The following is a 15395-nucleotide window of genomic DNA, read 5'->3' as shown; positions in this document are numbered from 1 at the left end:
AATTGAATTGAATTTTATTATTTGTATGCCGCCCTTCTCCGGGAGGGACTCAGGGCGGCGAACAATTCAAGGGGGAAAAGGGGAACATAGAACAGAATACAAGTAATTAAAATAGGCAAGAATCACACAACCACACAAGTCGAGAGGGGAGGGGAACTCATCAACCCCAGGCCTGCCGGCAAAGCCAGGTTTTGACGGCTTTTCGGAAGGCCTGGAGAGAGGTGAGGGTCCGAATCCCTGCTGGGAGTTCGTTCCAGAGGGCCGGAGCTGCCACAGAGAAGGCCTTCCCCCGGGTAGTAGCCAGGTGGCGTTGGCTGGTAGACGGAACCCGGAGGAGGCCAACCCTGTGTGATCTAATGGGTCTTTGGGAGGTAATTGGCAGCAGGCGGTCTCTCAAGTACCCAGATCCAATACCATGAAGGGCTCTATACCTGGGTCGGCAATAAATACGCTTTGATTGGAGCCAAACGATTAAAGCGGGGGGCAACGGGGGGACTTGGTTTAAAGAGAAACGGGGTCCTTCTCCAAGCGAGGCTGTTTTCTTGCAGATGACCTAACTAGGGAACATCATCGGGGCTAGAAAGGAATGGGTTTTGCAGAATGGAGGAGGAGAAAGGAAGAGGAGGAGGAGGAGGGGGTGGCCAGCCACAACAGATGGCAGTGGGCATGAAAAAAAGTTCTTTTATGGAACAGCCATCCTGACAGTTTGTGGCGTTTTCCAGATATTTAACATTTCACACACTCCCATCTCTGACAGCGGTTAAAGGACCCCATGCCAAAAAAAAAGAAAGAAAGAAAAAAAGGAGAAGACTAAAATGTAAGAATAGTGGGAAAGTAATTGTCACAGCCAACAGGGTTACTTCTTGAGAAGCATGGGATCAAATCTTAATGGCTTCCTGATGCAACATCCAGAACGGTTTGACCCAATAGAATAGATTAGATCTAAGAAAGTCGGATCCAATTACTTTCCCCCCCCCCCCCCTCTCTTTTCTCTGAATTTCATTTTGGAACAAGTGGGAAACCGGGTTTTCCTATCCTTTAATTTTCTGCTGCTTTAAATTAGAATAATTATGACATCCCTCACAGGGTTATGAAGATGAAGACAATAAGCAAACATAGGGCACAATTAAAGTAATATAATTAAAGTAATTATGAAAGAGATCCATTAATAGCAGAGAGAGAGAGACAAAAAGATGAAGACTTCTGCGGAAGAGAGGCATGGAAGAAATACAGATTTTAGAAGAGCTGAAAAGGAAAGTAACAAAAAAGGAAGGTTAAAGTGAGAAGATGCTGAGAGATCACCACCAGAAGATTTGTTAGGAAGGCAGATAAAGGTAAAGGTTCCCCTCGCATATATGGGCTAGTCGTTCCCAACTCTAGGGGGCAGTGCTCATCTCCGTTTCAAAGCCGAAGAGCCAGCGCTGTCCGAAGACGTCTCCATGGTCATGTGGCTGGCATGACTCAACACCAAAGGCACATGGAACGCTGTCACCTTCCCATCAAAGGTGGTCCCTATTTTTCTACTTGCATTTTTTACGTCCTTTCGAACTGCTAGGTTGGCAGAAGCCTGGACAAGTAACGGGACGGCACTATTTATTTATCAGCACAAATACAACACAAATGTAACAAAGGCAACAGTAAAAATATTGGCTTTCTGTCTGGATGGTCTCTTGTGATAAGCCGATAGACAGAGAAAGGAAGCAGTATGCCTCCTCCCATATTTGGGCATACCAGGGGTTGTGATACTAAATACATACCTATTTCCCTGGCTCAGCTGATAAAGGAGGAGAACTTTGTGACTTAGTGGTTAACACAACTGCCTAATATGTAATACAGCACAGGTTCTAATACTAGTAAGGGTATGGCTAGCTGATAAGAGCTAAATAGCTTGAAATAGATCTATACTAGTCTCCCTTTATTTATTTATCAGCACAAATACAACACAAATGTAACAAAGGCAACAGTAAAAATATTGGCTTATGTATGTATGTATGTATGTATGTATGTATGTATGTATGTATGTATGTATGTATGTGTATATATGTATGATATATATATATATATATATATATATATATATATATATATATATATATATATATATATATATATATATATATATATATATATATATATATATACACACACACACACATACACACACATATATACATACACACACATACATACATACACACACACACGCACACACACATGTATGTATTTTGTGTCACAACCCCTGGTATGCCCAAATATGGGAGGAAGCATAATGCTTCCTTTCTCTATCGGCTCATCACAAGAGACCATCACGACAGAAAACCATTATTTTTACTGTTGCTTTTGTTACAATTGTGTTGCATTTGTGCTGATAAATTCCTGCATTAAAAGATCTCACTTGAAATACATCATTTATATATTTTGTGTCTTTCACTGATTTGTTTTAAGCCTCTCCAGGTTCCTTCGGTCCTTGCACATTTAATATAGCTCGAATTAAGGAGGAAAGGAAAAAAGAGACAGCAATAGAAGTTAGATGTTTGACCATTTCTACTCCTTGATTTTCAGAGCCCTGCAAGAATCAACCCCAGAGTAGAAAACACTCCGTCTCCAAAAGTCTGAAGTTTCTCTTCTATCCTGGTAGCAAATTTTTAAAGACCCTGAAAAGGTAAGACGATTTGGGAAGTGGGGCTCCCTAGGACATAGTATTTTGTATCTTCTCCCACGGCTGTGAAACTTTCTATTGAATCTTTTGCTTTAGTGTTTTCCCAGACATGCCAAGTAGAAGGAGAAAAGTTGGGAGAAGGTCTCTCTCCATCATCCATGGTGAGAGAATCCTTCATAAATGTTTTCTCTCTTCCAGAATGATATTTTGATTCCCATAATAGATGAATGGATGCCAAAGTTGATGGAGTTAGCAGAGACAACTAAATCGGCTCCTTTGATTAAAGGAAAGACTAGAATTAATTTTGTTTCTTTTTGGAAACCGTTTCTGGACTTTGTGCTCGAGGTGGGGGGAAGAATGAAAAGTTTGGTTTAGGGTTTAGCTGATTTGATAGGTTTGTTGTTATAGAAATGGCTTGTAGGTATTATTAGGCAAAAGTACAAAGTTGAGAGTGAATATCATGATCTCATTTTACTGCGTTAAAAAGAATCCGAAGTCTTTTTCTTTTTTTTCCCCCTTTTACTCAATGGTGTGTTTTTAAAAGGCAACTGGGCTTCCCGTGTTTTTCCTTGAAGACCTTCTGCTTCTCATCCAAGAATCTGAATCTCCAACTGAATGGTGGAGAATGGAAGGATTTATATTCCTTGCAGTCCACTGGTCATTAACCAGTTAGAAAGGAATATAAATCTTTCCACTCTCCACGGTTCAGTCAGAACTGAAGAAGTTTCTTGGATGAGAAGTGAAATGTTTTCAAGGAAAAATAAAGAAAGTCCAGTTACCACTTGAAAAAAGAAAGCACCTTTGGGACAACCATGACAGATGACCAAGAACTTCCATATTTTTTCACTTTTACCTCCTCCTCCTCCTCCTCCTCCTCCTCCTCCTCCTCCTCCTCCTCCTCCTCCTCTCTTTACTCTTTCGTCCTCTTTCCTCTTCCTCCTCCTTTCTTCTTCTCCTCTTCCCTCCTCCTCCTCCTCCTCCTCCTCCTCCTCCTTCTCCTCCTCCTTCTCCTCCTCCTTCTCCTTCTCCTCCTTCTCCTTCTCCTTCTCCTTCTCCTTCTCCTTCTCCTTCTCCTTCTCCTCCTCCTTCTCCTCCTCCTTCTCCTTCTCCTCCTTCTCCTTCTCCTTCTCCTTCTCCTTCTCCTTCTCCTTCTTCTTCTTCTTCTTCTTCTTCTTCTTCTTCTTCTTCTCCTTCTCCTCCTCCTTCTTCTTCCTCACCGTCGTTGTCCTCTCCTCCTCCTCCTCCTTCTCCTACACTGCTTTCCTATTATTTCCATTTTTCTCTATTTACTATTTTAATAAAAATTCATGACCAAAAAACTCCAAATCCCAAATATGTTCTCTCTTCCCAGGGGTCTCTATCTCGCCTCCATATTCTACAAAGATGACAACATTCTGGTGACCCCAGAAGACCAGGTCCCTGTGGTGGAGATCGATGACTCCTATTCCTGCTTGCTGATGCAGGATTTCCTTTGGTTCACCAAGGTGACTCCTTTTGAACATTGACAATTTTGGGAATGAATGCCATGATCACTAAATCCTTTACCTCACAGCTTCCCAGCGGAAGACTGTTGTCTGTAGATTTCTCTCTATTTGAAACCAGATTTTCCTGCTTCCATTAACATCTGGAGACGTGAAATATCATTTTCCCCCACCCACCCTGGCCTTAGGACTGTTCACCTAAAGTAGCTCCATACATTAATTAAGGCTGTTGACTGGATATATAATGCCCTGCTTGATATAATGACTGTTTTAGGAGGTTTTAATTTGCCGTTTTTTAGGAGGTTTTTAATTTGCTGCTCTTGAAGAGAGATAGAATCAAGATCACAGCTACCGGTGGCTCAGTGGCTAAGACTTGTCGATCAGAAAGGTCAGCAGGTTCGAATCACCAGTGCCACGTAACGGAGCGAGCTCCCATTATTTGTCCCAGCTTCTGCCAACCTAGCAGTTTGAAAGCATGTAAAAAATGCAAGTAGGGAAATAGGATCCACCTTTGGTGGGAAAGTAACAGTGTTCCATACGCTTTCGGCATTGAGTCATGCCAGCCACATGACCACAGAGGCATCTTCGGACAGCGCTGGTTCTTCGGCTTTGAAACGGAGATGAGTACTGCCCCCTAGAGTCAGGAACAACTAGCACGCATACGCAGAGGAACCTTTACGTTTACCTAAGACCACACTTGGAATATTGCATCCAGTTTTGGTCGCCACAATGTAGAAAAGATGTGGAGACTCTAGAAAGAGTGCAGAGAAGAGCAACTAAGATGATTAGGGGACTGGAGGCTAAAACATATGAAGAACAGTTGAAGGAACTTTGTATGTCTAGTTTAAAGAAAAGAAGGACTAGGAGGAGACATGATAGCAGTGTTCCAATATCTCAGGGGTTGCCACAAAGAAGAGGGAGTCAAGCTATTCTCCAAGGCACCTGAGGGTAGGACAAGAAGCAATGGGTGGAAACTAATCAAGGAGAGAAGCAACTTAGAACTAAGGAGGAATTTCCTGACAGTGAGAACAATTAATCAGTGGAACAACTTGCCTCCAGAAGTTATGAATGCCCCAACACTGGAAGTTTTTAAGAAGATGTTGGATAAACATTTGTCTAAAATGTTATTGGGTTTCCTGCCTAAGCAGGGAGTTGGACTAGAAGATCTCTGAGGTCCCTTCCAACTCTGTCATTGTGTTATTCTGTTAAGTGTTTGTGGGGGAAGGGCTTCCTCTTCATCTGAAGAGGTACAGTGACCTCCAAAAGAGCCTCTTTTAAATTTTCCTATAGATGCGGCTCTTTTTAAAAGCATCTTCTTTGCAAGAAAAAAATGACACAGGAGCCTGTGTTTGAAAGACTTGTTCTCCGTGATGGGGAAACCTTTGGTTCATGATAGACATCAAACTTGGAGTAGAAGCCAAGAATCTTAGCCTGGTTTGTGCAAACCCTTTGCTGTGTTTGCTGCAGGTGTCATGCATGTGGGATGAAATCTTATGGCTGCGACAGTGTGTCACCGTCTCCCAGTCTTCCTGTTCCTGTGTTCTCCAAACACGCTTCAAGATGCTGCTGGCCATCTCACAAATGCAGGTAAAAGCGACATCTTTCCAATACCAGAGTCCCAAAGGTTTTAGGACACACCTGTTCATACAGGCTGTCCTAGAATAGAATGGAATGGAATGAGAATAGAATCGAATAATGGAATGAAAATAGAATAGAATTGTGGAATGAAAATACAATGGAATGGAATGGAATAATGGAACAAGAATAGAATGGAATGGAATAAATAGAATGAGAATGGATTGGAATAATGGAACAAAAATAGAATGGAATGGAATAATGGAATGCGAATGGAATGGAATAATGGAATGATAATAGAATAAAATTATGGAATGGAAATAGAATGGAATGGAATAATGGAAATAGAATAGAATGGAATAGAATAATGGAAGAGAATGGAATAGAATAATGGAACGAGAGTAGAATAGAATGGAATGGAATGGAATGGAATAATGGAATGAGAATGGAATGGAATAATGGAATGAGAATAGAATAAAATTATGGAATGGAAATAGAATAGAATTGAATGGAATAATGGAACGAGAATAGAATGGAATGGAATAATGGAATGAGAATGGAATGGAATAATGGAATGAGAATAGAATAAAATTATGGAATGGAAATAGAATAGAATGGAATAATGAAAATAGAATAGAATAGAATAATGGAAGAGAAAGGAATGGAATAATGGAACGAGAATAGAATAGAATGGAATGGAATGGAAAAATGGAACGGAAATAGAATAGAATGGAATGGAATGGAATGGAATAATGGAATGAGAATAGAATAAAATTATGGAATGGAAGTAGAATAGAATGGAATGGAATAATGGAATAGAATAGAATAGAATAATGGAAGAGAATGGAATGGAATAATGGAACGAGAATAGAATGGAATGGAATAATGGAACGAAAATAGAATAGAATGGAATGGAGGAATAGAATAATGAGATGAGAATGGAATAATAGAAGAGAAGAGAATGGAATGGAATAATGGAATGAGAATAGAATGGAATGGAATGGAAACAAAAGGAGAGATGAGAATGGAATAATGGAATGAGAATAGAATGGAATGGAATGGAATAATGGAATGAAAATAGAATAGAATAGAATAGAACTCTTTATTGGCCAAATGTGATTGGACACACAAGGAAATTGGTGCATAAGCTCTCAGTGTACATAAAAGAAAAGTTACATTCGTCACGAATCATAAGGTACAAGACTTAATGATAGTCATAGGGCACTAAATCAGTGATGGCAAACCTTTTGGACACCAAGTGCCCAAACTGTGCGGGCACATCCTGAAACTTAAAGGTGTGCACACGTGCATAAATGCATGCATACACGGACATGCATGCATGGACTTGGACCCATGGACATGCATGAACATACGCACAGGGACATGCATGTAGGCATGCGTGGGCATGCACGTATGTGCAGCAGAGACCCAAAGAGCAGCTGGCCGGCGGGAGGTGGGGCATCTCAACACCGGCAGCGTGGCAAGAGGTAAGATCTTTTTCTTTCATGAGCTTCTCTTTCGTCATTTGCAGGGAAACAGAAGCTCATGAAAGAAACGCCATGGAGATCTGACCTGGGGCAATGGCGCATGTGCCATCAGGGTGGGCTCTGCATCCCACCTCTGGCCCTTGTGCCAAAGGTTTGCCATCACGGATCTAGATAATGACTTGCCCAACTGCATTGCCTGCCTGCATACCTGTAGTAGCTACACCATCTGAGGCTGTTTCCTCTCTTGGTTGCTTTCTAGGGTCTTCTTGGAATCCAGGACCTGGGCCAGGTGTTTTTCGAACCCATCAAAGACAAGCAAGGGAACATTTTGGTGGTCACCCTAAAAGAAGTAAAGACCAACCAAACCTTTGAAAGCGTTCGCTGGATCCCTCTCTCAAAGCTGCAGACCAGTCGCAAGTCCATCTCCTCCCCCGAAGAACCGACAGCTCTTGACGTCCTCCTCATGACCATGCAGGTAAACTCATGGTGCCTTCTCAGCAGAGAAGACAAAGTTCTCCTTCAATTATGGAGGGGGGGGGAAATCACTTTTAATGTGTTGTTTTTCTCAACCTTGGCAGCTTTTACCCTGTTTTTCCCCAAAAATAAGACCTCCCCAGATAATAAGCCCAAATGGACTTTGAGCGCTAAAGTAAGCCCTCCCCTGAACTAAGCCCTCCCCAAAAATATTGCAACACAGCAGCCGCCATGAGGTGACCATGCTCGCCGCTTTCTGCACCTCAAAAGTAATCAGACATCCCCGAAAACAAGGCCAAGCACTTATTTTGGGGGTCAAAAGAAAATAAGACCCTATCTTATTTTCAGGGAAATACGGTAAGATGGGTGGACTTCATTTCCCAGAATTCTGCAGGCAGCAAGGCTGAGGAATTCTGGGACTTGAATGCCACTCATCTTAAATCTATGCCAAGGTTGAGAAATACTGCCTTAAGAGCAGGAGAAATGATTTACAATGTGCAGAAGCCGTCACAGATCCTTAGTATCCCCAGGTAGGTTATCTCCGCTAGGGTAGATAAGAGGAGACCCCCCTAGCTTGGATGTTGATAACATGCTTGCAGTCTCATTAGAAAACACATTGAAGATTTAACATTGTTAAGCTGCCCATAGTTAACCGTGTGCTAAGATGGGTGGCCAATACCGGTATATAATTAAGTCAATAAGTAAATAAGTAAAAATACCAGTGGCCACCAGAATTCAATGGCTAATTGGATGGATGGATGGATGGATGGATGGATGGATGGATGGATGGATGGATGGATGGATGGATGGATGGATGGATGGATGGATGGATGGATGGGTGGATAGATAGATAGATAGATAGATAGATAGATAGATAGATAGATAGATAGATAGATAGATAGATAGATATGGATGGATGGATGGATGGATGGATGGATGGATGGATGGATGGATGGATGGAAGGAAGGAAGGAAGGAAGGAAGGAAAGAGAGAGAGAGAGAGAGAGAGAAAGAAAGAAAGAAAGAAAGAAAGAAAGAAAGAAAGAAAGAAAGAATTTAATGGCTAACAAATGTAATTAATAAATACATTAGATAAATAAATAAGTAAATAAAATGCCAGTGGCTTGATAGAATTCAATGGCTGGTAAGTACGAAGAATAAATAAATTGGATGGATGGATGGATGGTAGACAGACAGATAGACAGACATAAAATTCCAGTGACTGGACAGAATTCAATGGCTAATAAATTTAATGAATAAATAAATTGGATGGATGGATGGATGGATGGAGAGAGAGAGAGAAAGAAAGAAAGAAAGAAAGAAAGAAAGAAAGAAAGAAAGAAAGAAGAAAGAAAGAAAGAAAGAAAGAAAGAAAGAAAGAAAGAAAAAGAAAGAAAGAATTCAATGGCTAACAAATGTAATAAATAAATACAGATAAATAAATAAGTAAATAAAATGTCAGTGGCTTGACAGAATTCAATGGCTGGTAAGTACAAAGAATAAATAAATTGGATGGATGGATGGATGGATGGATGGATGGATGGATGGATGGATGGAAGACAGACAGACAGATAGATATAAAATTCCAGTGACTGGACAGAATTCAATGGCTAATAAATTTAATAGATAGATAGATAGATAGATAGATAGATAGATAGATAGATAGATAGATAGATAGATAGATAGATAGATAGATAGATAGATAGATAGATGATAGAAGAAAATATCAGTGGGCAGACAGAATTCAATGGCTAATAAATGCAATGAATAAATAAATTACATAAATAGATAAATAAGTAGATAAAATACCAGTGGCCTGACAGTATTCATCAATCTTATATTTAGATATTATTCATCATTCAGGGCAAAATCCTGCCCTATATTAAGGGGCTAAGCCCCCCCCTCCCCCTGGTTTTTTTAATTGAAGTTCAGATCCCACTAAGCTCTCTCGAGGCGGGACCGAGCGTGCCTGCCAAATGAGTGAAGCGGGCCTTGTGGTCTTTGGCCTTGGGATCCTTCACTTTCTCCCCCTTGGTGGCATGTGGCGCTCGGCAGAAACGAAAGAACGGGTCTCCAGTTGTCGAGGTTTCCACCAGGGATTCAGTTAATTATTGTGAGAGACACTTTTCTGTCCTGGCTTCCGGACACAGTTGTTTTCCCAACGCTTTGAGCAGGTCTTAAGAGCCAAAGAAACCTTTCTATGAAGGGAATTCTCCCTTCCTGATGCTTTGGAGATTTCTCTGCCATTCTTCTACTTCCTTTGGCTGCGTCGTCTGCGGCCACAAAAGGCACTTCGAGCACCTGTACAAGGGGAAAGCGTTTATTCAAAGGGGTTGCTGGGATTAGCCGAGGCGAAACGGCTAAAAGGCTTGTTTAGGGATCGACAACCTTAAATACTCAAAAGAGCCATTTGGACCCGATTCCCACAGAAAAGAAAACACCGGGAGCCACAAAACCCTTCCGGTGCCTGACTATTTCCTGAGTGGCCACAAAACTAGCATATGTAGTTGAATTAAACTTTCTGTTTTCTTCTGAAACTTTTCTTGGGTTTATCCATGGTTGGCCTACCGGGGGTCAAAAAGCTCAATAAATCGCATGCCGGTGGGTGTCGCACATTGGCATGTCATGACACCTGTTTTGAGTGGTAGGGAGCCGCAGCAGAGGGATGAAAGAGCCACATGTGGCTCCAGAGCTGCACATTGCTGCACCCTGGGCTAGTTCGATGCTGCCTCTGTTTCTTGAGATTGCAGCCTCGGTTTGGCTGCTCCTTAAAACCTTCTCCTCCATAATGTGGCTGGCGACTCCCAAGCCTTACCAGTCTGTCTGTAGGACTTCGGATGCAGAAAACGGTGGACGAACTGACTACAATTCAAATCACATAGTTGTTAGGCGAACCCAGGTGAAGCTATTTGGGCTGCAGTTTGATCTGCTTCTTATTTAACTTACCTGTCTTTTAGCCCTGGGCTGTTCCTTATTTATTTAGATAGTTCTCGTTCAACCGTTATTATTTTTTATAAATAACTCAAGGTGGCAAGCATGCCTGTAATGCATCCTATTTTCCCCACAACAACAACATTGTGCGGTGGGCTGGCCTGAGAAGAGAGTGACTGTCACCCAGCTGGCTTGCATGCCTAAGGCGGGACTAGAACTCACCGTATCCTAGAGATCAGCCCAAAGTCAGCCAGTTTCATGCGTAAGGTAGAAATAGAATTCACTGTTTCCTGGCTCTTGAAAGCCAGTCACTGAGCTGGCTTTCACACCTAAGGCGGGACTAGAACTCACCATCTCCTAGTGATTGGCCCAAAGTCACCCAGCAAGCTTTTATGCCTAACGTGGGACTAGAACTCACCATCTCTTGGTGATTGTCCCAAAGTCACCCAGTTGGCTTTCACATCTAAGATGGGACTAGAACTACTATCTCCTAGTGATTGGCCCAAAGTCACCCAGCAAGCGTTTATGTGTAATGTGGGACTAGAATTCATCGTCTCTTGGTGATTGTCTCAAAGTCACCCAGTTGGCTTTCACACCTAAGGTGGGACTAGAACTCACCGTCTCCTAGTGATTAGCCCAAAGTCACCCAGCAAGCTTTTATGCCTAACGTGGGACTAGAACTCACCATCTCTTGGTGATTGGCTTAAAGTCACCCAGTTGGCTTTCACACCTAAGGCAGGACTAGAACTCACCGTCTCCTGGTGATTAGCCCAAAGTCACCCAGCAGGCTTTCATGCCTAATGCATGACTAGAACTCACCATCACCTGGTTTCTAACCTATTTCCTGATAATTATATTCTTCCTGTTTCTTGGATTTCATGATTTTTTTTTCTGCAGGACTTACCGTACTGGGGGAGAACAGGTTACCCTCTCAATGGCCTTTTCTTAATATTTTGTTTTCAGGAGAAGTTAGCTTACCACCAGAACAGCAGCCAAGCACTTCCCCCTGGACTTTATCTGGGTTACCTGAAGCTCTGCAGTGCAGTTGACCAGATCCGAGTGTTGGTACCTGAACAATTGCCTAACATCTTGTGTCATGTGAAAATACGGAGTAATTCCAACATATCTAGGTAGGATTTTCGAATGAGAATGGATCTATCTTTACTGGAAACCCTTGCAAATTGCAGTTCTACATCTAGCCAGATCATCTAGACAGAGCTGAGATTTTTATGCAGGTTCATCTCCTGATTTTTTTAAAAAAATTGCAAATGGAGGAGAGAGACCTAACAAAAGTTGTTCTGACTGAAGCTTCCCAAGAGCATGAAATAAAGTCCGTGTCCCGGTAAAAACCTTTTTATTAATTTACAGCGAATTCTGTTCATTCACAACCAGCAAAGTCTTTCAAAGGAGGATATACAGTCACAGACCTTATCTGGCTTGGAGAGCTGACAGGCCGATATCAGGAGTCTCGGAGAATCAATAACCAATTAGCAAACTGATTGTCTCTTGCATACTTGACTCCCCTTTCACTCCTCTTTTCTTCCCTATGGGAGGGGCCATTTATCATCCACCTGTGGCCTTACTCCCAAGTCGACCCCTATTCTTTAGCTGTTCCCTTCATACGCAGAACTGCAGAATTGAGAAGAGGCTTTTGCAGGAAACAAATCATTCTTTGGTCATTTCAAGTGTGAAAAGTTCTGTTTGTGACTATAAGAGAATCTGTGCCAAGTGTTGCTTTGCCCTGCATTTGGAAACTAGTTATCTGGCAGCTCTCCAAGTGAGATAAGGTTCGTGTTGATAAATATTCCTCTAAAAGACTGTTTGCCAAGCCTTGCTGACTGTGAATGAAAGGAATTCACAGTCGTGTAAATAAAAGAGGTTTTGCCAGGACCCAGACTCTGTTTCATGCTTGTTAAGGAAGCCTAGGTCAGAACAACAGTACTGCACTCTAACCACTGTGCCACTGTGGCTCAGAATATCAATTGCACTAGTTAATCAAAAGGTTAGTCTGCATGAAGCATGAAAATACCCACACTAGAAAGCCCATGGTTTGTATCAAGTTGTTGTTGTGGCCCAGCAGGAGCCGTTGGAGCTGCCACCAGACTCCGATAGCGAGGGGCCCTATGAGTCGGCTCTGGAGGATGTGGAGGACCCTGGACAGGGTTCCGACTCCGAACAGGGCATAGAGAGGCTGGTTGGCCACCAGGAGGCACCTGAGCCTTGGACCAGTGTGGAGGAGACAAGGGAGAGTGAGCCGGAAGCCAGTAGTGAGTTGTTCCTGGATGCACGCCATCGAAGAGCTAATAGGCGTCAGGAATTATTACGCAATTACATGAGGTGATTGCACTCAGCTGGTGGTCATTAGGCTCCTCTCCAGACTATAAAAAGCTACTTGTGCACACGCCCCTCTTTGCAAAAGTCAACACAGAATCGAATGTCGGAGAACTTTGTATGAGCTTGGCAGGCTGGATTGCTGCCAAGCCTTATCTGTGTTTATCGTTGCCCAAGCTTGTCTGTGCTGAGTTGCTGCCAAGGACCTGTCTGTCTGTTAATTAAATGCCGTAACTTATCTTTGGCTTGGAGTGTGCTTTGGTGTGGAACAAGGGGGGTCAGAACAGTTGTCTATGGTGGATACGGAGGGATTTACTTCACTGATTTTTTCTCTGCATTTTCTTGTTTTCTCCCACGTCCAAGAGAGGAATGGGAATGGCTGCAGAATCTGGCTAGCATGGAGGACGCCATTCCCTCTGAGCAGGAACTGGAAACTTCTCAGCAGCTTTTTCTTCAGGAGCTCCAGGGGGCCATCCGAGAGTTGATGCAACTGGTCAACATCCCGCTTCACGAGGTAGATCCCAGGGGGGAACCAAGTGATGGGGGTGGGAGGGAGAAAGAAAGAGCGTGGGATTTCTATAGCGTGTCGGAACTGGTCCCGTCTTATTCTGAGAATCCACAACCATGAAGTTGAGGCAAAGGTTCTTCTGAAGGCGCAGCTAGGAAACCAAGGTTGAGCCCAAATGGACATCTTTGCAGTTTGGATGCAGATTCTTTTCAAAGCCACGGGGCGACCAGTCTTGTGCAAGTCAATCTTGTTGACGCCTTGTTGATATAAATGACCTGATTTGGGTGCATTTAACACAATAATCCAATTAACTCACATATAGGTAAAGGTAAAGGTTCCCCTCGCACATATGTGCTAGTCATTCCCAATTCTAGGGGGCAGTGCTCATCTCCATTTCAAAGCCGAAGAGCCAGCGCTGTCCAAAGACGTCTCCGTGGTCATGTGGCTGGCATGTCTAAATGCCGAAGGCGTATGGAACGCTGTTCCCTTCCCACCAAAGGTGGCTCCTATTTTTCTACTTGCATTTCTTAACGTGCTTTTGAACTGCTAGGTTGACAGAAGCTGGGACAAGTAACGGGAGCTCACTCAGTTACGCAGCACTAGGGATTCGAACTGCCGAACTGCCCACCTTTCTGATCAACAAGCTCAGCGTCTTACCCACTGAGCCACCATGTCCCTAACTCACATGTAAAAAGACACAAATAGTTGTCATGGGAACAACAATCCACTTGTAACCCTCTCCTTCAGCTCTTCACATGAGGGATGTGAATCAAATAAATAAATCAGTACGCATCTATATATCTCTTATGATTGGAAATGCCAATAAGGCACGTTCTCAATTTTGGGGAAAGTTAAATGGTTAATTCAGCCGCTCAGCCTCTCTCCAGATCTTAGTAATATTCAATTCATCACAAACTTTAGAGCCACTTATATGACCAGAGACATTACATTAATGTGGAGGGCGGCTGGAGCATTGGACAGCTCCTTGTGAGACTCACATCTGTAGCCTGAATGGTGATTAAAACCCCACTTTCTAAAGCAGCTTTACAAATATTAACTAATCTAGATCTGTATCCTTTGTCTATTTGTCAGGCTGAAAATCCACAAAACATATCGTTGGGGACGGGGGGGACCATAAAGCCTACAAACTTGAATTTTGGCATGTAAGTTCCTCTTGGCTTCTAGGTGCTTGCTAAGAAAGGATTTTTCGAAATGACCATCAGATCATCAGTATTTTGTATACAGTAATTAACACGCTCTGATGATAAGAAATTAGACATTCTACTCCCCCTCCCCATCTGAAAATAACTCTGTTCCACCTGCCAGTTGCCTCACATTCCGTTACCTCAGTTCAAACTGGCAGACGTCCCAGTCCTTCACTCAGGAGCAGTCTGGGGCTCCTTACAGTACTAAACGTCGGTACCTCATGAAAATGTCTATGCTTTCCACATATGGAACTGTTTCCGGACTCAAGGCGGCGAGAGCGATATTCCCTTATGTGTTTCAATCAGCAACCACCACTGAGCCAACAGAGTGAACTGGATTTCTCCTGCATTGCCCAATCACATAGTTTTGTTGTGAAACATGGGTATCCAGCTAGTTATCATAATATTTGGGTCTTCTTCAATCCAACTAATTCAGGGGGAATGTGAATCAGCCTTGGAACTCGTGACCCAACAAATGCGCGCACGACAAAAGCGCGCCGACAAAACCGCAGCGCAAAAAACACGACATCAGCACGCCGACAGAAGCGCGATTTAAGTTAAGGTAAGGGTTAGGGTTAGGGTCAGGGTTAGGGTTAGGGTTAGGTTTAGAGCGCGCTTCTGTCGGCGCGCTTTTGTCGGTGAACCCTTGGAACTAGCCATCACAATATTAGCTTCTGCTCATAGATCAATGCTCAAATTCCTTTGCTTCCAACCTCAAGTAAAATGCATCTGTTCATATTATTCA

The 15395-nt window shown here is 42.8% G+C and overlaps 1 protein-coding gene across 1 annotated transcript in view; it reads left to right on the top strand.

Moving 5' to 3' along the window:
- The window catches only part of LOC106546823 (ankyrin repeat and fibronectin type-III domain-containing protein 1), a 355948-nt gene that overhangs the window by 327219 nt on the left and 13334 nt on the right, over nt 1-15395 (top strand). The window contains exons 13-18 of the mRNA XM_087728683.1: nt 2563-2662; nt 4011-4143; nt 5608-5727; nt 7462-7677; nt 11570-11736; nt 13301-13451. Coding sequence (XP_087584809.1) covers nt 2563-2662; nt 4011-4143; nt 5608-5727; nt 7462-7677; nt 11570-11736; nt 13301-13451 — 887 coding nt within the window. The remainder of the gene's footprint in view (nt 1-2562; nt 2663-4010; nt 4144-5607; nt 5728-7461; nt 7678-11569; nt 11737-13300; nt 13452-15395) is intronic.

The sequence above is a fragment of the Thamnophis sirtalis genome, unplaced genomic scaffold (genome assembly GCF_051295495.1).
Source record: "Thamnophis sirtalis isolate CommonGarterSnake01/CBP01778 unplaced genomic scaffold, rThaSir2_p1.2 scaffold_14, whole genome shotgun sequence".
NCBI lineage: Eukaryota > Metazoa > Chordata > Lepidosauria > Squamata > Natricidae > Thamnophis > Thamnophis sirtalis.
This window is presented reverse-complemented; position numbering and strand designations above follow the sequence as displayed.